Source organism: Syngnathus floridae, chromosome 6, assembly GCF_059516105.1.
Source record: "Syngnathus floridae isolate MCC-2025c chromosome 6, RoL_Sflo_1.0, whole genome shotgun sequence".
Taxonomy (NCBI): domain Eukaryota; kingdom Metazoa; phylum Chordata; class Actinopteri; order Syngnathiformes; family Syngnathidae; genus Syngnathus; species Syngnathus floridae.
The window spans coordinates 13,579,381-13,604,878 of NC_142418.1; the positions used below are offsets into that span (position 1 = coordinate 13,579,381).

At 39.4% G+C, this 25,498-nt stretch overlaps 1 protein-coding gene across 2 annotated transcripts in view; it reads right to left on the bottom strand.

The window, feature by feature from the left end:
• Positions 1 to 25,498, bottom strand: part of zfpm1 (zinc finger protein, FOG family member 1) — a 70,349-nt gene that overhangs the window by 35,428 nt on the left and 9,423 nt on the right. For both annotated transcript variants that reach the window (XM_088379413.1, XM_088379412.1), the window contains exon 2: positions 2,960 to 3,109. In XM_088379413.1, the coding sequence (XP_088235539.1) occupies positions 2,960 to 3,109 (150 nt within the window). The remainder of the gene's footprint in view (positions 1 to 2,959; positions 3,110 to 25,498) is intronic.

A 25,498-nucleotide genomic window follows, 5' to 3' on the forward strand; every position in this document is an offset into this window, starting at 1 on the left:
TGTATGAACACCTCATATGATATTAACTGTAGGCTACACAACAAACTGATGAATTTCAAATCAGAGACTAGTCAAAAATGTTAAAATATCTTGAAAATGAAAATAACATTTCTAGCAATATCTTTTGTAAGTAAAGACAATTTGCAATTTTAGTCAACTCCATGTGTTGCACCTGACTGTACAGGACACTGACATGCATTTTTTCTGCTACAGATACCCAAAGGAGACAATCACCTTATCACAAATTCCCTGGATCAATGACTACATAATCCATACTAAATGAAATGTGCATACTTTGCCACTAGTTTGTGATGACATTTTGCTTGCACTTTTGCTGAAGAAATTGGTGGTAGGCTTGCAAAATCTTCTTTCTCCGTGGCACTAAAGTAAATGTAACTTTAAAATCTACATGCATCAATCCTAGACTGTTGCATCGTATTAGTTCTGGTGGTGAATTAATACCACGTCCATCCATACATCTTCTGAAACACTTCTCTTTAAAAAATGCTCAAAAATGAATGAGGTTGGCTCTAAAAAGGACATGAAAGTCAGAGGTCAAAACTGGGTCATACATTGACTAATCAGTAAGCTTTCGGCCAGGCTTCCTGTGATCTACAAGTATGATTACTGAAGTTTTTTGTAAAAACGGAACACGTTTGCGGCGGTTTAGAAATTCTGAGATAGAGAGAGAGGGAGAGAAAGAGAGAGAGAAAGAGAGGGAGAATGTACACGTGAGTGTGTGTGCAATAATAAAAAATTACTACAAAATGAGAAGTGAAGAGAACTGGATGCATGCTTGTGTTACTGGTAGATTGTGTTTTTCTTGCTAGTTATCGGAGGCACTTATCACCTGTGTGTGTGTGTGTGCATGTGTGTGTCAGCAATTGTCTCTCTTTTTCTCTCTTCCAGATGGCGGATAAGAGACCTTGCCTTATTAGCCAGCGCTGGCCAGATAAAGACCTGGTATTGATCCCAGGTTGAAAGAGCAGGTTCGTCAAACATGGCTGATTTATAGAGAACTGATAATGACAGCGCTGGGAAATTGAGGAACTCTCGAGAACGGAGGAGTATATCAAGAGTGTGATGGGATGGTCCATGTTGGGGGAGGGATAGAACAAAGATGGTAAAACAAAACAGACAAGGGCGCTTCAGTAATAACATAGTAGGAACATGTTTTTTCTTTTATATTCCATCGTTCCCATAACCTACCGCTTACCCTTTTCTTGCATGCACACACACACACGCACACACACACACACATGCACACACAGACTTTCCTAATCTCTAATCTTGTCTCGATTAGCACCTGACAGAATTTCCATGGCTTTATCAAACCGACCGAACCAACAGACGCTTATCACTTCCAGCCCCAAAATTTCACAAGTGCAGGAATTTTTGAGATTACAAAAACACAGCTAGAGAAATCTTGAATAAGTCAAAAGAATATGACTGAACACTCTGCTATCAGACGGTACAAGCGGGAGGCATGGGATAAGAGGTGCATTGAGGGGACAGATTTACCGGTCTCTAGATTGAGCCTGAGGATTTTTTTAGAATGTAGATATATTTTTAAAATATGATGAGGGGGCACTCTATTGGTTACAAATTTAAGGGGAAAATCACATACAGTAAGACAATCACATGGCAACAAGGTCAAGGCAATCTGCTAAAGCTCAAACTAAGCTTTAGAATGGAGAGGCGTGGTTATTTAGTGTGAAATTTAGAATGGTACGGCGTTTCACATTCCTATTGAAGTGATCGATATAATCACGGTAATCAGTATTATCATAACGTTGCTAAAATAAATGTAAACAAACAAAGTAGTTTGAGCTGCAGCTAGTTTCAGAATGTCATGCAAGTGACTGCGTGTTGATATTGATTCATATATTATTAGTATTTAATGGATGTGCGTTACTGAGAAAATGAATTCACTTTTTAAACAGCAGGTTGTTTGTGGTCTGAGTCTCAAGTTTTTCAGACGACTTATCAACAGCAGTTTAGTAAAAAAAAAATATATATATTTTAGTTTATGTTTGTGGTGGCGGAGTTTTGACCATATGCTGCAGTTCCAGTAGGCTTAAAGGACAAAGTTCTGAAAAGAAACTATCCAGTGAGCTCGCTTTACAAAAAGGAAAACAATGGCAAAGAATCAGAGGTGACTGGTGAGGCTGGTTTGAAGTGAGAGAAATATCAACCATTATTAATCATACATGCAGAGAGAATCATGGCCATACACAAACGCATGCAACCTCGATTGTTCTGCATGGCAGCTGCCCGGTAATAACTTCCTGGAAATGTGATGAGGACTTTGATTTTTCAACTGAATAATATGCGCTGGTTACCAGCATGTAAAATGAAACTGTGAAAAACAACCAATGAAAACTTACGTTGCCATGTTTCAGTAAGATTTTTTATTCACTGCCAAAATGATCTTTGTACTGGCAACAGGCAGGTACATAATGCTGAAAAGGAAAGCTGGCCATTGTTACTGTTTTAGTCAACTAAATGTGGACAAAAGTATATGGGTGACAAATTATTCAAGTTATTTCATAATCAATACATGTAGATTAATCAGGTGTCTAAACAGCTCTTTACACATGTGACAGGTAGAGGTGTCTAAATTGAGGATATAGATTTCTAAACTATGAAAACCAAAAGTAGAGATTCCTAAACTAAAGGTCAAGATTTTCAATAAATATTATTTTAGTAGGTTCCAAATTTTTCAAGAATTTGTGATCAACAACTTATAATTGTTAATTGAACATTTGTGGTGGTTGATTGTTTGATCACTACAGATCAGACAAAAAATAGAAGTTAATTTACTCACCATCATATTTACTATTAACAGGATGTAAGATAAAATGTGTTTGGATGTTTTTTTTAAGGTGTTGTAAATACATAGTATGCTTGTTGGTGAAGCTGAATCAGCTTTATAGGCTTGTGCTGGGCATCATCTCACCTTCATTGTACGGTGGTGTGTAGGATGGCGGACTACTGCTGTCACCTTCTGCTGCTGAATCATCTAGGTCCGAGGCCTCTGCCTCCTCTCCTGAGAGGCCCAGGTTGTCAAGAGTGGTATCCTCATTCTCGTCAAGATCACCAAGGGAACCTGCAGGGCAAAGATGAAGGAAAATGGAACAAACTGTAAATATAAAACTATTACAGGTTGGTGAGAAGTGAACGTTGGTAGGATTTTTTTTGTTTTTCATTGTTGTTACAAACGGCGAAATATTGCCACAGAGGACTTTTATAGCACAGCCTAAAAACTAGGAATTATCTTAAATTGAAATGTATCGTTGTTTTCTGTAAGGCTTCTTTTCCAGACAGTTTTCCCAACCAACCAAACCATTCGTTGTATATACTTAGTGGCATTGAAGGACTTGAGAAAAGTGTCTTATACTAGTAGCAGCACAAATCAAATGCAATTTAGAGAAAGAAAGGCAAACTGTAAAGACACAAAACAAACAGATACATCCAAATTAAACCAATGGTTTAAAAAAAAATGGTTTGAAGACAGGGACCCGTTTAATGATCTAATCCATAAGATTAATGGCAGAAGCCAAAGGGGACCTAAAGCCAAATTGCAGTATACCTAAAATTGAAGCTAAAAGAGTGATTAGTAAAGGGCTGATCTATATCAATTACAATTTCACAATCCCTACTGACCATAGTAATTATACAGTACTTTTGATCTATTTTAGCCTGTTTGAAGATTACATCCATGAAAAGGGGTGAAAAAAGCGTTTTCATTATTAATGCCCCCTCTTTAAGATTAATATATCAGCCTTCTTAAAATAGTACATTAGGAGCTCGGAACCGTCTCTTGTTTGCTGTAATTCAAGCTTCGGTTATGATTCTTTGCTTGCTGCTTGGTTACCAGACAATATTAGTCATCGTTTTTATTTCCCTGAAAGTCTGGGTAGCCATTTCATTTAAATCCAGCTGTTTTAATCCATTTCAGGGCGCTGCAGTTTTGCCACTTGCTGTCGACCGAAAATGACATCACAGTTGCCAGGCCTCAGGTCACAACCAACCACGGGCCAGCTCACCAGTTGTCTGTAGTTGAGCCGGGTGTTTAACTAATATTTCACAAATGTAATAAATATAAGACAATATATACTTAAAAAAGTGGGGGTACCCATCCATGCATTTTGAGCTCTTGAGTAAGGCAGACATGATGAATATAATGTGCTCCCTGTCAAGGGAGAACACCAGATGATGAAATACTAAAAAGAAGGAATGGCGTAAGGTTTTAAATTTAATTCAGAGGGAAAGCCATGATTCGCATTTGCCCCACCCCTTTGCCTCAACCCAGACAGGTTGTGAATGAATTCTAATTTGATTGTGTCAAACCAATCGAGGGATTGTTACAGAACTAAAGCCGTGACTCGGGGCGTATATATTTACAATACTGAAACAAAGGAGTCTATAATCTATACAAAGCACACAACAATGCCTGTGAATAAAGAAGCTTGTAGAAAAAGGGAGAGGCAATTTTTCTAATTCTGTTAATTTCACTTGCAAAGCAATTAAAAGCAGCCAGAGATAATGCTTGGAAACAATCGCTGCCTGACAAAGTGTTTCTGTCTTTGTAAATGAAACATCTTTAGGCTAATTTCAACTTCCACGCCTGCATGGTTCACTCTAATTTCAGATAAAAATTAACATAGCTAGATTTGGACCTTCATAAGAGAAAAAGATAGTTGAGAGGGGGAGAAGAAAAAGATCGATCCCGTACACAATATTTTTAGAATTAGGCCAATGCCGTCCAAGCGTTGCTTTATCTAGTTTTCACTATCTATGAGGACATTTTCATACAATTAATTTTGCTTTAATCATAATTGTACAAAGGGACTTCTCTGTATAAAATTCCAATTACATTTTGTGTTTCAAATGTTAAGTTTGAATTGTGATTTCTTTCCTCATTACAGTCCCAGTTTAATGAATCAATCACTGCATCACTGCTTTCGGACATTGAATGGTAAAGAGAAAGTTTCGGGTTTCTTTTTTTTATCCAAGGAGAAATATCTTCTCCTTGTGTCTTGGAGAGTTGGTAGAAAGGATTGTGGGAGACTGTAAGATTTAACTGGTGGATGTTCCGCTTCATTTGTCCTTTAAAGTTTAAGTTAAGGCTTTATTAATTGTTATTCTGTGATATATCCACTAGGAAAATTGGACGGAACTATTGGAGACCAACGAAAAAAGAATTGCACAAGGCAAATATGTATTATCAATTGTGCTGAACTTATCAAATAGCACTGAACTTTCCGAGTTTTGAAATAATGACGTACAATCCACAGCTCATAAAAAGAGCCTTGAGCTGCCTAATTCCCAAACTCAATGACCACAGAAAAATAAAACTTAAGCACATTGCTAAGAATGAAAGCTACACCGAAACCCTAAAATATCTAATTGACAGAAAAATTATACGATGATTAAGTAATAATAAATTCCTTTCAATTTCAATTGAGAGGGTGTTTCAATTTGAAAAAGCTACAATTCATGTAAATGATGTTGTCTGAGTGACAAAACGAAACAAACATTTCTATATGATTGCGTAAAATATTGTCAGTTAATAAGAACATGGATTTTAAATAATCCCTGACAGGATGACAGGAAATCTAGCAAAAGAAGAGGCTGCTTTAGATAAACACCTTTAAGATTAATTTAATCCATGAAACGGATGTAAATCTCTGCAAAAGTCTCTGCAAATCAAGATTCACTAATATACTTCTATATATTTTTTGTGCAATTGTTGCATTTTTGGACAGTAACAACATATGAAGCTTTTTTATATGTTATATGAAATATTTTATTTTTCATGTCATTTAACTTTGATACTTCCTACTACAGTACTTTAAGTAAGTGTAAAATACGTGCTTTTAATACATTTCAATTTTGATACATTTGTCAATGTGACATACTGTGACTAAATTGTATTGTTGGCGGTGTATGCTCAGTGATGATCAAGAGCATCCCTTGTTCACACATGCAATGATGGTGTGAAGGCTTGTCAAAGTTTTAAATGAAAACAAGACTTTAATGTGGTGATGAATCTAAGTCCTTGCAGACACAGAGCGGCATCAAGATGAAACTGAGAAGAGTTTTGTAGAAGAGGAGAATACTTGAGCTGCTGCTCAGGGACTGTCGCTGTCTGTCTTAGAGAGGCACGAGGAGAGGGAGAACAAAGTGATGCAGCTGATGAAGGCACCCAAGATACTGCTTTATTAACTCTCCATCCACATCAAACCTGCGGCAGGCAGCTCGGTGATTAAACACTGAGACAACACACATCAAACCTGTATGCTCAACAAGGCTGATTAAACAGACGCAAGCCTCGCCACTCTTACGCTAATAACCCAACGCACAGCGAGAAAAAGGGAGAGTGGGGTTGTACTTGTATCAGACAATCAGAAACTTGGAAAGAAAAACATGAGGAAAGGATATTTAAAGAAAGACAGGAGAGGGTGGAAGCATGACTTACGTCCCTGGAGAGGAGCTACTTATTGATCAGTGTGAAAATTGTTCAATCAATCGTTCACATGTAACAGCTCCCTTGGGCCATGCCCTACCTGCCACCAACTAATCCGAGCCATAAAATCAGAGAGCCCTTGAAATATAACTTATTGTAACCTTGATTTACAGGTTTAATTATTAATGGGGACACACTGGTGAGTCAAATCATTCATTTCCTTTATGAAGTAAATACAAAGACCATGAATCCAACCTATCAAAAAAAATACGAAATTTTTGGTAAAGCATTTAACTGTAAAAGATATCTTTAAAAAAACATGTGGTTTGAGAAATTTAATTAAATCACCCACCCATGTAGTGCAATCATGCGCTGTGATTTTAAATGTTGTAGCCCGGTGATGGTCTTGCACTAGAGCTTTGTTACTCTCCCCTCCACGGCAGCGAGGACTGAGCAGGTCTTGTTTAACTAACTAGCGAGAGCTCAGCGGACTTTAATGCAGGCGTTGATCAGATCCATCCTATTTAGTGCGATCGTTTTTTCAAGTTCATTATGACTGTTTAGAGTGCGAATCATAAAACAATTGCATTTTTAACTGTTATGAAACCCAAGGGGCGGCACGGTAGGGCACTGGTTAGCACGTCCGCCTCACTGTTCAGAGGTTCGATTCCTCCTCCGGCCCTCCCTGTGCGGTGTTTGCATGTTCTCCCCGTGCCTGCGTAGGGTTTCTCCGGGAACTCCGGTTTCCTACCACATTCCCAAAAACATGCATGGTAGGCCAACTGCTGGGATAGGCATAGGGTCCTGTGACCCCCGTGGGGACAAGTGGTACGGAAAATGGATGGATGGATGGATGGATGGATGGATGGATGGATGGATGGATGGATGGATGGATGGATGGATGGATGGATGGATGGATGGATGGATGGATGGATGGATGGATGGATGGATGGATGGATGGATGGGTGGATGAAACCCAAGATGTTATACGCGTGACACTTTTTTCCCTAATGAGAGACCAAATACCTCCACGGGAATTTGAAAGTCTTAAATACCCTGAGTTCAAAAGAATTCAAGGCCTCTTTACCTTGACTGCATACATGTCTAAATGAAGAACATTCTCTCGGTCTCTATCCTTCATTCTACTTTCTGACCTGCTGTCTCCCTCATTTCTCTCCTTATCTATCTCATCGCCTCTTTTACTTTATTCCTCTTTGTGGCCCTTTTAATATCGCTTCTGCTCTCTCCCCATTCCTTATAGCACCACCCTCCTGTTCTCTCTCTCTCTCTCTCTCTCTCTCCTTCACCTCCATCTCTTCCTCCTCCTCTTATTTTTCAGCGAAAAAACGTAGTGACTGGGAGCGTCACTCTGCGGATAGCTGGGAGCCGTTGGCGGTTATCGGCTCCTGCAGACTCTCTCTCCCGGTCTGATCTGTCTCCTCTTCATTAAGCAAATACGCCGACGTGGAAATGAAAACATAATAGCTATTTGATTTCCAGCGAGATATTTTGCATATTGGTTCGGAGCTGATAGCGGAATTTCATCAAGTCGTTTTTTTTTCTCCCCTCTCTCTGTCTCTCTCCCCCACTCCCTCTCCTGCCATCACTACTGCCACTGCTTTTCCCTCCATCCCCCCACCACCGTCTTCCCCGTCCCCCCTCCCTCCCTCCCTCCATCCACACACTTTAAAAACTGCATTACTGAGATGTGCCGACTTTCAGAGAGATTTCTTTGCATTGCTGGGAAGAGGGGAAAAAAGAAATCTGGTTCCCCAGGAAGACTACTTAAACGATTAAATACCCCCCATTCTCATCTTTTTTTTTTTGCTTCTCCCTCTTTTGATAACAAGGAAGAAAATTTAAAGAATTCACAGTGCTTTAGGTTGACTGCACTAATCAGAGATAGGAGGGAGAAAATTAACTCCTTAATGAGCAGAGCTGTCTCCCTGATAAAGGTTCTGGTGAGATGGCAAAGTGGGACACTGGCTGAACCTTTGGAGAGAGACAGTAAGGGGAAGATGGAAAGTGATAGAGCTGGCCAGTGGATGGCTTGTAATCGAAACAGAATGAGTTAGACTTGACACCATGCAGAGGAACAATTAGTTTTGCTTCCTTCTCCTCAGAGGAGATATTTGCTTCTGGAGGTACGAGAGGGGGACAGGTAGTGAGATAATAGCGATAACGGCCTTATAGCATCACAGATACCCTTCGTGCATTGCCTCGGCGCCAGACGTGATGAATGGTCCGGACGTGGAGTATATCCATGCCCCACTGAGAGAAAAACTAGTCCTGGAGAAGAGGATCAGCAGCTTCTTCACCACAGGACTACAGGATCTGATAGTCCGGTGCCTCTCACGAGGACTATTCACTGGCCCTGAACCCAAAGAAAAAAATCTCCCCGTTGCTGTGCTCCATCTTGGAACACTATGTTGCTTCGAGCCTGATAGTAGTGTGCCGTGTTGGAGCTCCAGCATGTCTGGTACTGAACACTGACAGTACACAGCTGTGGAAAGATCAAATGCGCTGCGATGTCAAAATTATTTTGTAATTGATGAAAACTGTCTTCTTGTCTTTTTTCCCCTCCAACAGTCATCCCAAAGGCTCATGTTATACCACTTAACCTCAGTACACGATTACACTTTTCAGAATTAGATAAGCAGTACTTGACTAGCACCTGTAATCACTTCTGGTTCTTGGATCACCACTAGCAGATGAAAAGGGCAATACACAAAAAAGAACTTTTTGTGAGATTTAGTGATTTTTGTGAGATTTAATGCGATTTAATGGGATGGATGGATGGATGGATGGATGGATGGATGGATGGATGGATGGATGGATGGATGGATGGATGGATGGATGGATGGATGGATGGATGGATGGATGGATGGATGGATGGATGGATGGGAGAGAGGCAGGCAGGCAGGCAGGCAGGAACGACAGAAGGAAGGAAGGAGGGAACGAACAAATGAACGAACGGACGAACGAACTATTACAGTGGAAGTCAAGTAAACTTTTTCTTTTTTTCCAATAATACGCTCTTTGTGCCCCCACTCGTCTAAATATTCTATTTGAACTAATATTCTGTTGTGTTACTGCCACTTGCTGTCAACTGAAATTGAAATCACAATGCCCACGGACTCAACTTGCAGACATCACAGCTCACCTGTCGTCTGAGTGCTCTCAAGGCGAGCGCGTCAGCACTGTGATGTCAGTTTTAGTAAATCTTATTAAATATACATGTATTTATTTATATACATGGTATATACTATATACATGGGATTTCACTGTATTATTGCAAAGAAAATGTTTGACTTGACTTCCCCTTAAAGGGTATTTTAGTTGCCTTCATGGATCTTAAATTTGAACTATTTGGCAAACATTTTGCGAGCATTTGCAACCTTGAACGAATCCTGACTAATTCACAATTATTTGCCGCTCATGGGATGGGCGCTTAAACAAAAGTATTTTTGCTTTGTTTGATAACTTATTATAACAAGAGGTGTAACATCTTTAAAACTGCAGTTCAAGTCATCAGCAAATCCTGTGGAAATGGTCTCTACACCTAATGAGCGTCACATAACTACTGACATTTTGTTGATAACATATTCGAGATGATGCATGTCATATTTCATCACCTCTGACAGAGATTTAATCAGACTTATTTAGCTCCTATAACGTCACCTCTCTGCTCCTCAGATGATCTCTTCTTTCATCGTTGTTGCTCATTGAGTTTGGCGCATTTTGTAAACAGTTTCCATCAAATAAAATAATGGTCTCCAGACTGCATTTTGAAGCAGAGTATCGAGGAAACAACATGTTTGCAATTTAATGTGACATAGTCTCTAAAAAAAAAGTATTGTACTTTGTATCGTAATGTAGAATTAAGGTGTTTCACATTCAGTCGCAAAGGCGCTTTCTGTTGAGTTGGATCAAATCTTTCCTCTGGTGCTGTATTCGGTTCCAGTGTTTCTTCAGCACTTCAGACGCTTAAAAAAAATGTACTACTCAAAGACAACCCACTTTCATATACGCCACTCAGAATAATATGGTCGTCATCATAATACAGCAGACATGTATAATATTGCCATCTCTGGCTATTACGCAACCCACATCATCACAAATTTAAAGAATGAGGCCATGTTTTTACTAGATAATTTCCCAGTAGCTTTGAAACAACAGAAAGATCGGAAATGCTTAACGTGATGCCATGCATATGGTCAATTCCCAAAGTATTTAGAGCAAATAAACATATGTATGGGTCATTAGCAAATCTGGGCTCAAAGGTTGGCTCAGGTCCAAAAGTTTGGAGTTTGTTTTTTGTTTCCATTTTGTCTAAAACGAAAAGCAGCATCAATGCTTAAAAGTTCTGTAGTTGTGTTGTTTGAGTTTCGCCAGTCACATGAAGGGCCTGGATGCAATGTCGTATTTTGATATTTAATGTGGCAGAATACCTAATCATATTAATTTCCGGTGTATTTATGATGCAATGGAGATAGCAAATTTTGAGAACAGAGGTTAAAAACAGGTGTTGTTTGAAATCGCAAAAGGAAGGGGTGGAGTTTTCAATAAGAGTGATAAAGAGCAGTTACCATGCAGCCTGAGCTGAGACCCTGGACTATTGAAGCCAGGCATGCAGACGAGAAAGCCAGCTGATAAGCTCCGCTGATAAAAGATGGAAAATAGCAGCAGATTTGAACTTTCCCACCATCCTAAGATCCATGAGAGAAGGAGGGGTTGAGTCTACTTATTGAATCCCTCTTCCTATCTAACCCCCCCAACACACACACACATTACTGTTCCCCCAGAAACACCGCAACAAGGCTAATACACAGTAGAAAGATACGAGGATGATTTCTCCAAATACACAGAATGCATGGAATTCTGTGAAATAACTTCCAGCCTTCTGAAGAAAAAAAAATAGTACCACATGTGTGACTCAGTCTCTCCCTCTTGCTACAAAGATTCTTGACCTTGAGGAGAATGGTGAGAATTTTCACACAGTGTGATGAAATAAGGTCATATCCAACTTCCCGATCCAAACACGTTATCATGTCTGGAACGGCAAGTTTACCAATTCAGTGGCATGATTATGTTCAATGTCTCGTCAGGAACCAACGGTAGGAAGACCTAAATGTAAATACCAGGGGGCCTTTAGTTGAGGGTTTAATATTTCAATAAGACACACGAAGTAGTGACGGGCACACATTCAAATCGATAAGGACAAATGAAGTGCTCAAAAGGAAGACTAATCATTTTGATTAGCCCAACATCTTATCTCTCAACATATTTTATGAAGGTATTCATCACACCGGATGGTTGTTCGACAAAGTAACAGTCTTTCGCTCATCCTCAAAACTACAGCGGCCTTCAGAATTCCTCTTTATCGGAATGTCGACTGAAAACTCGTGCCAACTGTAAAGCTCCGCAGGCAGATCAAACACAGACACACACATTTCTGTTGCTTTCGGAGACTAAACAACTCAGAGGGAGGAAGGAACAACAGCCCGTACAAAGAGGAAAAAAAACATTCATGGAAAGTGGAACAATATCTTCCCTGAGGGTTGTTTCACTTTGACAGTGTGGTGGGATTGAGTGGATTTCATTTCTATGCTATATTTCAGCTTTTTTTTTTTTTTTTAAATAAAATTTAATGTTGCCAAATGAGAAAACCTACAAAAGCACAGAAAAACATGTGACGCTATTTATTTTATTTTATTAATCTCTCAGATTTGCTTGTTTTTTCAGCTTTATAATGGGCCTCTGAACTTCACTTGGGCTTCAAACTGCTGCCAAACACCAACTCAACTGTAATTGACAGTAATTCCTAAATGGTGGTCAGTGCCAGATTTTTGTTCAATCTGAAAAGTCTACATCTCAGTCTAATCTGTGTTTTATTTCAATAACATTGTGGTGGAGTTTAAAGGCTAATTCAAAAAGAAAATAATCCTTTTATTTCTCAAACAATTAAAATGAAACTCGTGGGTAGTTTCCATCTTCATACATATTTTAAAAAACATATTCAGAGAATAATGTTATAATTTAGGACGTTAACTTTCACTCCTACTTACTTTACATTGTGAATGTTCAATATCAATGATCAAAACAGGTCTTTCAAAATTCTATTTGATGGGACAAAGCTCAAATTTATTGACGAGAACCATTTTAATTTTGATAAATTAGTTGAGATTAGAAAGACATGACAGAGATATGGGTCCTCTTTTCGTTGGAAAGGAAACCAATTATAAAGACATACAAAAATATTAAGACAGTCAGGAGCTGGAACATAATTACCTGCTTTTATGATTTAATAATCCTCTACTTTTAATATGCCTATTGGTCAATCCCCATGTTGCACTGTAAATTATTAATGCATTACTGCAACATCTAAAGTATGTGAGCGACCTCTTGAAAATCTGAAAGTTATATTGCTAAAGACAGAGAAGGGGATACAAAATAAGAGAGAGAGAGAGAGAGAGATGAGATGAGATGAGATGGGCTTGTGGGGTTGGGTGGGGTGGGGGGGGGGCAACAGTCACTTGGCTTTGCAGCCGTTATCTCCGCCTCCTGTCACAAGGCTTAAAATAAAAATAAAAATAAAGTGAGATGGTGGCAGCAGTGTTGGGATGATAGCCCTGTGGAGCATGAAGAGGGGATGTAAAGGAGATAGCTGGTTAAATATAACCTATTGCATGGCTGGCAGCAGCAAAGAAAGGAGGCATTTTCAAGAGGCAGGGCATCAGTGGAGCCCTCGTTGCCCTGATAATCCACGTTAAGTGTGTGTGTGTGTGTGTGTGTTTGTGGGCAAAAGACAGCCATAATTACTCTGCAGATGGAAAAAACACACATAACACACGACCATGAAAGCTAAGTCATGAAGGATTACTTTAGCACACAGACAAAGGAAACACACACAAAAAAAGGGGAGCAGAGCCAAGAAAAGATGCGCTCACTTACATCTACATATCTTTCTGCCTTGCCAAAGGAAGTATCAGCAGCCCCCTCTCGCTCACCCCCTTTACAACGCCAAAAGTCACAACAGGGTTTTGATGGGAAAAATGTGCTTTCCTCAGATGATGGTTAGATAGGGGGAGTACAGCCAAATGTCAAATATGATAAATGGAAGGGTGCAGAGACAAGATCACTCACACAGCACAGGCAGGCAAGCAGGCAGGCAGGCAGGCAGGCAGACACACGGGGAAATACTCCCTCTCTTCATTTGGGCATATAAGAAACATACAATAGGTTACAACTGTTTCTTCCATGTTAAAAGTCTTTTCGGGTGCCTTGTTGGTTCTATACTGTGCAATGAACCAACTTTGATTAAAAAAAAGTACTGACAGGTTGTGTATTTCGTTTCAACTAATGCTTGCAAGTTTGATTTTAAGGCACTCATACACAAGGCTATTTTAAACAAAATACTTTTGACCCCATGTTTAAAAAAAAACAGGGTGTGTTCTTCAAAAAAATAATTTTGTTGATGTAATGTTTTTTTTCCATGCTGTATATGTTTGTGATTTCCCATTCCCAACCTTGTCTGTCTCTGTTACAACCTGCCATTCCAAAAAAAAAAAATGCCCACAACACATATGACTAAACCACTAATGAACATGCACACAAAATGTTTCCTCGGTTTACCCGACTTTCCAAAGACGCGCATGACAGGCCGATTGACCACTTGTGCCCAGACCCGCCCGAAGTCAGCCGGGATAGGCTCTAGCACTCCCATGACCCTCATGAGGATAAGTGGTTCAGATAAAGGATAGATGGATGGATGGACGGACGGATAGGGCAAGCTGAAATCAAGTCAAGCAAGCTCTCATGTCACCATGCTGGCCAACTAAATAAAATAAAAGCCGATTATGGATATTGCATTGCCATCAATGTATTTTTTGGGGTAAGTTAACCTTTGCGTTGGTGGCACGTAAGTATGATACCCACCCCACTTTTATTTGTCGATTAAGCCTCTCCTGAATTTGAACATGTGCCTCCTCTTCTAAAATGAAACACTAGATTAACTCATGGTAACCTCAGTATCTCATCATCTGCTGACATCTGTGATAGCATCAAGTCTTTGCAGGACTCTGTCGAGTCTAATGTCTTTTGAGGCCATGGAGCCTCGCCTTGTTCAGTGTGTGTGTGTGGGGGGGGGGGGCAAGAGAGTATGACAGAAGACATTATTTTAATATCTCACTGGTGTGGATTGCTGATAATGTTTTAAGGCAAGGCCCAGTGGAACGAGTGGCGGTAGTACCTATCTGTAATTAGTAACCATTCGCTATCACTGATAAGATAAACTATGCCTGACCTTTTCCATTTGTCACCATGGTAACCAGAAACACCCCCACCCAAGCACAAAAGCACTCCTTTTGTATTATTTCTCTGATGAACCTGCAAATAATGCCAGAGATGTGAGGAGTCGATGGGATGATTAATAATTGTCTTTACAGTTTCAGCCAGTGTCAATCAGTTGTGAGATTGACGTGGCTTGGATTTTTGAAGTGAATAATGGAAATTTAGTAGGAATCCAACAGTTTATCCAACTATGGCAGAGCTATACATCGATGAATAATGAATGCAAGATGCCGGGTTTACCCTCCACCTCACTTCACACACACCTTGTGGTTTAGAGTGCTGGCCCTGTTTTTTTTTTATTAAAGGAACTTGAAAAGAGATACAAGGTGAAATCTGTGATGAATGTCAGCGATTAAGTGGCCTTTCTTGGAAAATTTCACAGTGAGGATTGTGTGAGATATATTCAAGTGTAAAATATGATTAATAAACGTAGACTGGGAGCATAATATACTAAGCGGAAGTTTGTATTAGGATGTACATATACACACACAGGTTAGTACCCTGTTAATGAATGAAAAAAAATACAAACTAATGGTGGAATAATACAAATGTGATGAAAATTAATTAGTCGCTTAGTTGTGGATTACCTAATCAATTAATGTTGACACCTCAACTGAAGAAAAATCGCAACTATATGTAATGGAATAACAAACATTTAATGAAAACTAATTAGTTGCTTAGTTGTAGATGATCAATTAATTTTGACACCTCAACTGTAGAAAAAAATGCAACTATATCGTGTAAATTCTCTCCATTTACCATTTTGATCAAATTGGATTATTCATTTGTTAGGCTCTGACATCTTTATTTCAGAAAAGTAAATCAGATAACCATTTGATTCCATTCAGAAGTCATTCATTACTGTTAGTGATGGGGAAATGAAGCTTCAAATTTGCTCCATGAACCAGTATTGTATTTTTTTGACCCCTCCAGATGGAACTCTGTTTCATTCAGTTTCATTTTCAAAAATTATTGTCACCACAAGTAGAAAATCAATATTTGAAATGCAATTCCGACCTCAAACATACAATACACACTTTCTTCCATAGATTGTCCTGTTACAATTTGTTTAATTTTAGTGTCTTTATCCATTCCAAAACCATTTTTGATGCATTTTTGGGATTATTGTTCTGTTCAAATGGTGTAGTAAATTAAAAGAATTTGGATGTATTAAACATTCTAAAATATTCTTCAATTTTCTATCCCCTTTTTTTAGCCACTGTGGCTAACTAGCTCAAACCTTGTCGCGTCCATTCATAAAACTTCGGACTTAATTCGTATTTGTATGGTATGTTAACACCATGGACTTTCCCAATCCTAGGCAACATGCATGGCATCACAAGTGGGTATGCAAAGCATGACCGGTTGACTAAAAGGTCAGTGTAGGCCTCCCGGATGTTATCAGCGAGATCCCGCAAATGAATGAAATCAAGATGAAGGAGATACTTTCCTATGACAGCATCTGAACAGGTGGATTCAGCCTTCCCCATGTTTCACAACAGGTATATCGTTCTTTCCTTCGTATTGGGGCATAGGAAAAATAACCAATAAAGCAACAATGATCATGACACTTGAATTGATCAAAATGAAGATTGACAGGGTACAAAGCTTCTGGGAGAGTGTAAAAACAAATATGAGATAAAACTTAATATTTTCAGCAACGCAAATTAGCTCGATGTTTTCAGATGCAAAAAGGAGTGTGTCTCATTTGAATCCAACAAAAAAATGTTACACCATCTGCAGCACTAAAATGTAGTTTACCTTTATCACCAAATTGACAAATGTTCTGGGGGCGTGCAATTGAATATCCCAGAATGCTTATTGAGGCAAAATGCAGTCCACCAAATTCACAAGCACGCTAAACTAGCCCTGCACCGCCACAAAAATAAAGATGCACCCATTTCTATCGTTTACAAAGCATTAATACAAACCTACGAAACATCCATCTACATTTGACAGGACTGACGTGAATGCAATCACAAAATGTTCTGCTAGCCATGTATGGTATTTACTTCCCAATGGTAGACCAGTAAGAAGAGGAGGGCGCCAGCGAGTATTCTGACTGGTATCGGCAGTCTTCGGGAGTACTCGATGCCTTGAAACGGCTGGTATCGGTCTGATACCGGTGCCTGGTATCAGTACTCGCCCATGCCTAGCGTCAAAAAGTTGTGCAACTAAATATAAAGTTAAGGATTCAATCACTTTTGTCCAAGGCAGTTTTGGACATACTTTGATTGGAGCACAAATATAAAGCAATGCCTAATTCTCATTATTTATTTGTATTCAATTTAATAAAATCAAGCTATTTCAATGCCAGTTCTTTCTTTAATGGACGAGCAAGAACAATTTTGGCAACACGTGTAACGTAGTGATATGAACTGAGCCCCAGAATAAAGATGGGGCTCAAAAACTGCACCCCTTGGGTTAGCCGGGTCTGAGAAATGTGCTAGGTGAGGACGATTTCAACCAAATCAAATGTGCATCAGTGTGATATTTTAAAGATAATGAACATTCTGGGATATTTCTGCAAAATCCCTGTCTTTTGTAGAGTAGTTGATCATGAATGAAATACAATGCTGAGTGAGGCAAGATCAGATTCACACAAGCAATATACACCCCACCAACACGCACATATGCACGCAAACACAGAGAATACTTTTTTTTTTTATATATAAACGGCGTGTGATTCGAGCACGCCTTTGTGCGGGACACACACACATTCAGAGTATGCCTGCATAAATGCTTGAGTAAGCAAATCGGTTTCAGCAATGGCTGAGGAAGCAATATGTTTGCAGAAAAGAGGGATAATCTTTTATCTTTCCCCCTCCCAAATGATTTCTTAAAGTCTATATCACTTCTCTGGCAGTTGACGTTCCACTTTTTCAGCTTTAATTATTTATTTATCTATTTCTGCTTTGTGTGGGTTCAGCTAAAATACTTCTAAAGCGCTTAATGGCCCTATCGCTGCCACAGATCTGCTGCCACATGCTGCCTTTTCCTCGCTTCCCTCGTTTTTAGGAGATACTCTGTGGCCCGGACCCAAAAGTAATGGCACTTTATCAAACTGTCTTGACGAGAACGACACGGCCAATTATTGACAAATTATTCCTTCATAGAATAACAGTAAGACAAGGAATGGTGGGAGTAAAGGAGAAGAGTGACTATTGGCATAATGAGTGCCACCCCCCCCCACAACACACACACACACACACACACACACACACATACACAGAAAGTCCCCAAGAGGCCTGAGGAGACAGACATCTATCAGATTCTATTAAGAGCTTGACACTTTGGCGAACAAAGCTGCCCGCGCCCTGCCACGCATTAACTTCTATTATATACTCATGAACTCTTTTTTTTTTTCTTCCTTTTTCCACATGTGTGTTTGTGTGGGCTCCAAGTGCAAAGTCAGACTACAACTGTACTGTCTTGTTATTGTATATACAGAGAAGACTAATAACAAAAGGATATAAAATATATTTCTTTCTGGAGGAGATATAGATGAGTGTTTCATTTCTTTTGCAGCTTAACATTTATCATGAACGAAAAATGTTTTGCATTAGCTTTCAATATTAGCTTTTCTGAAGTGTATTTACTGGAGGACCTTTTGCATCAGTGCTAACCCTGACAAAATTGGGGCCCTAAGCAAAATTTTATTTGGAGGACAGTGGGTGCTTTCAGAGATTCCTTTTCAATAAACTGTTCATTTGTACCACAAAGATTTATTTCATCAACATCTATCTACCTTGAAATGAAGCACGACCTTACTCTTATTAAACCTTTTGACTCCCTCCTGACTCATGGTGACATGTCATCTCACTCTTTGCCCTGCAAACTGCAAGTGCTAGCCAGCACGTTTCTGTGATGTCACAGATTCTGAGTGCTGTTATCATTCTGCAGAAATCATTGCATCCACTGCTTATACGAGTAAATGTGTCTCCTTGACTTTTTATACAACGCGCTTTCAGGGTTCACGTGATTTCCAAATTCTGGACCCTAAAGTCCGTGTAAAATCAAGTTTTAGTTGTATATGTTTAACACACACCTTCCAAAACAGTGTTCTGGTTGACACCTACTGATCTAGAAATATCGGAACAATTTTAAACATTATCGAGCATTTCTTTATAGCAAAACAAATGCTTCATGACGAACAGCTGTTAAGAGCTGTTGTGACATCAAACTTCTCTCATGCGTTTATGATTACAATGTCAGAAAATAGAAGGGGCCGGTATTAACTGGTTGATTCATCATTATTCCACTATTGAATGTTTTATCATTTGTTCGAACCACTTTTATCACCTGCATCATAATTGTGGGACTTTGAGGCCTTACAAGTCCAATTAGCAGCAGAATAGAGGCTTCATGTGGACAGACTGTGGAGTCGTCCACTGTCATCATTTTTTTTTTTTTTTTTAAAATATGATGACAACCTTCAGTTTGAAGCAGTTCAGGCTAGCCAAAGGAAACAAGGGTCGGTAGGGATCTTTTTTTATTGTTAGTATTTAGCAAGTTCGTGTTTCTAAAATAATACTGGGGTGCTAACCAAACATATGGGTCAACAGAGGTGAAGATAAATGAGTTATAAAAAAATAAGAGAGGAAAGCCAAAAAACAACATATTTAGTGACTGCTGATCGGTGCCTCTCTTTCTTCCTGTCATCAATGTAACTCTTTTCTTCTCTTGTCCAATTTTTCGCCTCTGTCCACCCCTTCCTTCTGCTGTATTTTGCCAAGTCGACGTCATCGGCAATGAGGGTGTAGTTTCTTAGCATTCATCATCGCTGAACTCTGAAATTTTATCAGCTCCAGAGAGCGGCGCCACAGCCCCGGCCCAGCTTTCTTAGCTTTCAGATAGTGCTGATAATGAACTGATAGATTACAGCAGATTGTTTAACTTCAGGGAACACTGCCGCTGTTAATACTAATACGCAGACAATAGTGCGGTGACCGAAGCAGAGGTGAGCGGAACATAGTCGGGGGTAAAGGGTCACACTGGTGTGAGAGAAGAAAGGAAAGGGGGGGGTTGGCTTAACAGTTGGGAGTCAATATGTCTTCCAAAATAATTTTAGTTATTACAATTGCTGTTAATTCAGGTCAACTGAGGCATACTGTACCACAGAGGGAAATTTGACAAACTGAATAAAAAATAAAATGTAGCCATTTTCAATATTATTCTGTCTTCCTATATTGTCTTTCTCTGTGTTTTTAAAGACTATTCACATAGGTGTGTGCCAAACATGATTGCATAAGATATACATAAATGCCCATGCAAATAAGTAATGACTTTTGGTGAATAGCTTCAGGCCAGGTCCAAATGGAAGCGATAGCTAAATGAAATTGCGACAGCTCTAGCATTTGAGGATAGTATGCAAATACTGCCAAAGGGTCATAGAATGAGATTCATACTATCATCCATCATCTTTGCGTAAAAAAAGGCTGCAGGACCCAAAATACACAAATTACCCATTTGGGGAAAATGGGGAAAATTTTTTAAACAGATGTAAAATTTATTTCTGGTGTGCTTAGGAGTGTGCTGGAGGCCGCGGCTGACTGGTCGGATTTTCATGCCTTCCGTACAATCACCAGGTTGGTACTTCTTGAAATTATTAAATTTGATAGGGGGTGGGATTAAATAAGTTTTACTTCTTCCCATTCCTTTTCAAACAGGTAGGCTCCACCTATTTGGTACAGTGGATTGCTTTCTGTTTGTATTTGCTGTTTGTATAGAGTTCTAGTTTTAATGACCGTACCACTATTTTGCATCATTGGAACTTAGTGATTACTTTTAATAGGTCAACCTAATATTCATGAGCAAAAAAGATGCTGGTCAGCTGGGACTTCATAGGTATTGTGTTAAACACCGGCACAATTAGTGATTCAGATGTAAAGTGAGGTCAAGCTGTCGACCTGCCTGTCGCCGTGCCTTCAGTTGAGACGCCATCTGATGTCTCTGTGCCACAAAGCAGGGCAATCAAAGTGTCCCATTCATGCATCGATGACGTTGCAGCCCTTCATTGGGGAAACTAAAACCTGTCCATCATGGGTTCTTGGCTCTCTATTAGCAATAGATTAGGGACTGAGCTTATCTGCATCCACCAGAGTGCGCTTGTGTGCATTCTACTAATACAAAACAATAGCAGATTGTACATTAAAAAAAAAAAAAACAACCAATATAATTATTTTAAAAAAATGACAAAACTTGCCAGAGAATGACAAACACCTCTCTGTGTTGTTCCTAATTTCCTAACCACATGAATAATCCACACAGAATTTTTTTTCTTGCAACTCTTTTTGTTCTTGGCATTTTGGTGCAATGAGATAAGGCCTAAAAACAACAAAAGGGTTTGCTGAGTGAAAAAAGACAGATAGATAACATTGATATCAACTCCTACACAACCCAGTCCCTGGGCTTATCTACACTTTTTATCATTTTTCATTTTTTGTGCTTTCTATTTTCTTTCCTTTTCAGATGTCTACTCCCTGTCCTTTGCCGACTGAGACACATGGGACACAAACGCAAGACGTGGTTTTGTATCAAAAGTAACTCGAATCCGATTTTCTTTATCCATGGTGAGGTAATGTACAGGGATCTGTTGCAGAGAAATGTTTGCATATGTGCAAAGTAGATTCTGTGCAAGAGGAAAAAAAGAGCTGACCTATTAAGGTGGAAGAGAAGATGCCTACTTGGGGGCACAAATGGAAAGATTTGGTAGAAGATGCACATGTGCACACACAACAACAACGTTGTCCACTCCCAGACTGAAACCATCATTCTGACAGAGGAAAACTATTTCGCGTAGACGGGCTTATCATTGCTATGTGTCAGACAGAAAAGCCTCTCTGACTCTAATCTATCAAGGTCAGCTAGTGTGGCCTGGGCTAACAGCATGTTGTTTCATTCCAGCACTCCCGGTTGGAGAACACAACATTGCTTGATGTTTGGATCATGACTAACTTGACAGGGTCACCAACTGTAATTGTACGATGTTGTAACAAGGATGATGTTATCGCATGACGGACAATTTCAATAAATGCTATAAATGCATCAGTTATTCCAATGTATACAGTGGAAGTTTTAGTTACGAGCATTCCTGTTTATATAATATATAAATAATTGCCATTGGAGCCTAATAAAAATTCTGAAATTATTTTATTTTTTACAGAAAATACACCATGTGCTGGGTGGGCATGTTGTTGGTCATAGCAGTATAGAAACTATTCCAAAGCAATATTGTTTCCAAGGTTTTTGCAGGTGGATCATATCACAACTTGTTTGAGAAGCCACATTGTATTTGCACACTTAAGTTTCAAACGTAAGTAAATAAATGATTAAATAATTTGATTGTGATCTCTGTCACACAAACATTTCTTCAGTCATCATCAGAAATCATTTTACACCCCATAACAAAAAGTCAGCTTACAAAGGAGCAGCTGATCTGTGGTGACAGACATCAACACAAAATGGGAGGACCAGTGCACCTGCAACTTTGTCAATAAAATTCCTATCTCCAGACAGTGAGCAGTTTAGAAAGCAGATGTCATTTGATTTCACGGCAATGTTTGCCAGCTGGACGGTTGCGCAAAAGGACTTGCCTTCATTGATGATTAACCCATTTTTGGATTGGCTTCTAGATTTATTTAGCCTTGAGATTGCCAAAGGCAGCACATTGTAAAAGCGGCCTCATCGTAAAAAGATCCTTGCTTGATGGATTTTCACCACAATCTCGAAACTCTTCCCACATTCCAAAACCACGCAACCTGAACATTCGAATTTGCCCATCGGTGTAAAAATGAGTGTGAATGGTTGTTTGTCTAAATGTACAATTTGCTGGTGAGCAGGCCACCCTGCCGCGCAACCAATTAAGGATAGGCTACATCTCATCGGTGACGTTAAATGCGGACAACTTGTATAAAAAATTGTTGGACTGATGGTTTGATAACATCACTGTATATCTGCTGTTGCAGCGAGCACCAGATGCAACCGAAACAGATATTTTTTTATCCAGACGCGAAAACAAAGACGCTAATACAATACATTTTTTCCAGATGCTAAAAGTACAGTCATAAGTAACAATTGTTTATTTGTAAATCATAAACACCTAAAAAACATTTAATCTCTACCCATAACCCTAATGATATCAAAAAATTGGAAAAATGATGGTGTGTTGGGACTTTTACATGTTCTTAGTACCAAGAAGATTGTTTTGTAACTTAAACTTCAAGAAGATAAATTTGACAAGCTGAAGTAGAGACTAAAAAATAGATGGACCCAACACTCAAATACTTCTCCATAGGTGATGTATTTGCAAAAGACCCATATTATGATTTGATAGTGGTCATTCCTGCCACCAAGATCATAACCAGAAGAGGCAATTTCTCTTTGTGGAAAGGGGCAGAAAGAAATGACAGAGGTTCAGTCAGACAGACTGATAGCTGGAGAGCTTAAAAAAATAGTATGGGGGGGAGAAAAGTGTGAGTGAGTTGGGGGATAAAACGCAAATAGGTTCGAGGATTTGGATGCAGGGAGCATATCCGTCAGTGATCTCTCCTGATATCAAAGTGGCACGATCAGCGATTAAAAGAAAAAGTCGACCTGGAAATGGCTCAAGCTGCAGTTCACGGGGCGACAAACAGACCGTGCCCCCGCCAATCTGTCTGTCCATCTCTATGTCTTACTACATTTGTAGCCATTCTTGGTCTCTTTATTCTGACAGGAAATGCCAAGTTTCTGCTACGACTTGCTCGATTTTGTGTATGTGGATGCCACACGTTTCTCCAGCGCAGGATGTGTTAATAAAATACACATCGACATATCAAGTGAGTTTCTCCAATCAGATGACCAGTACGGAACGTGCCAGTCCTCCTTCAGCAATCTCTCTGCACTTCATATTGCTCCTCAATGGAAAAGAGAAATGAAAAGAATAGAGGTTTTTCTTCCCGCTACACCCACCCCTTTTCTCAATAGAGAGTGAGAGAAGAACAGAAAGGAAAGAAACATAATTTATCTGTGTATTATCAAGAAAGGCAGACACTTTAATCAGTCAGCTATGAAGTCAGTATTTCCATCCTTATCTGTCGCAGGAGTGGAAATGGAGAGGAGATAGCGTTCTGGGAGCCCATCGGTGGGCAGGAATGATAATGGGGAGGGGGGGCAGGGCGAGGCTATTGGACCGCTGTGTCAGCGCTATCTGCACCCATTATCAACGCCCTTATCGGGCCTACCATCAGCCTCGCTGTAATGGGGCCAGTTCAACTTTCCACATTATCATACCGCCAAGACCTGGTTCACCAAGGCTAGGGGTCTGGCTGGAGACAGAGAAAGGGGGTGGAAGCGGGGAGTAGATAGATGGAATGAAAGAAAAGGTGATAGAGAAGTTGAGGTGGAAGGCGAGCAATAGAGTTTAAAAATCAAGACTGAGATGGAAGATTATTTGGAGTAGAAAATTAGCGAAAGGATAAAATGATGGAATAACACAAGGTGGAGGCTTGAAGGTGGTGTCATAGGCTTTAGAAACCAGCATACGGAAAAAAGAAAAAAAAACATGACAGGCTTTGTTATTTAATGTCAACCAGTGACGATGAATTGTTGTATTTACGAGGCTGAGTTGTGTTTACAGTCAAACATTCTGCCTCTATGGACTCTTAAGTTATATTGGATCAACACACTCAAAAAAGATGGTATCACAGTGTGGCTTTAATAAGCTTGAAAAGTACAAATTAGTTTTATCTTGGTCATCAGGAGGAAAAGGGAAGAAGTATTTTAATGGAAAATTACAAAAAAATGCATTCTATTATTATTATCGTTATTAATGTTATCTACCCATTCATTTTCTTCATTGGGGTTTCGGATATGCTGGAGCCTATCCCAAATGAATTGGCCAGAGGCAGAGTAAACTCTGGATTGGTCGCCAGTCAGTCGCGAGGCACATAAAGACAGCCAACCATTCACACTCACATTAGCGTTTTTATTTTACCTAAAAATAAGTATGTGTGCTACATGTGCTAAAATATGTGATGTCAATTCAGATATTAACACTTCTGAGCTTGAATGAAAATCAGGCATCCGTCAGTGACGGACTAAAGGACCTCCCGTCAGTCTGACAGAATGCCTGCCTTTGCTCTTTACATTGGATAATCAGGCCATTGCTGATTGGTCATAATCGACCAGATTATCTACAGTACACAAAGATCATAAATTGCAACTGTGCTATGACAAATGACAAAACAAAAGCGGGATATTTACAGAAATGGGGAATTCAAATCATGTGACTTGGACTCAAGTCCACTTTGCTGATTTTATGACTTGCAACTTGCTTGGCAAACACTTGTGAGCTTCACATAGGACAACGTTGACTTTTTTTTCTCCCTACAGTTACTTGAGACTCGTAGGTTAAGACTTGAGATTTGCACATAGGTGACTAATTTCCAACTCTGGATATTTAAGCAACTGTATGCATTCTCACAAATGACAGCTCAGGCTGTCTGAATTTGTCTAAACTGGTATGTTCGGTGATGTAACAAAATAAAAAAAAATAATTTAGACATTTTATTTTATCTGAGGTTAATCAAGTCCTACAAACATTCTGTAACCTGTGACATGAACCTTGGAAAAATTACTAAACTATGTTTCCAATTTTAAATCATAGCGTGGGTACACACGTACGCACAAATT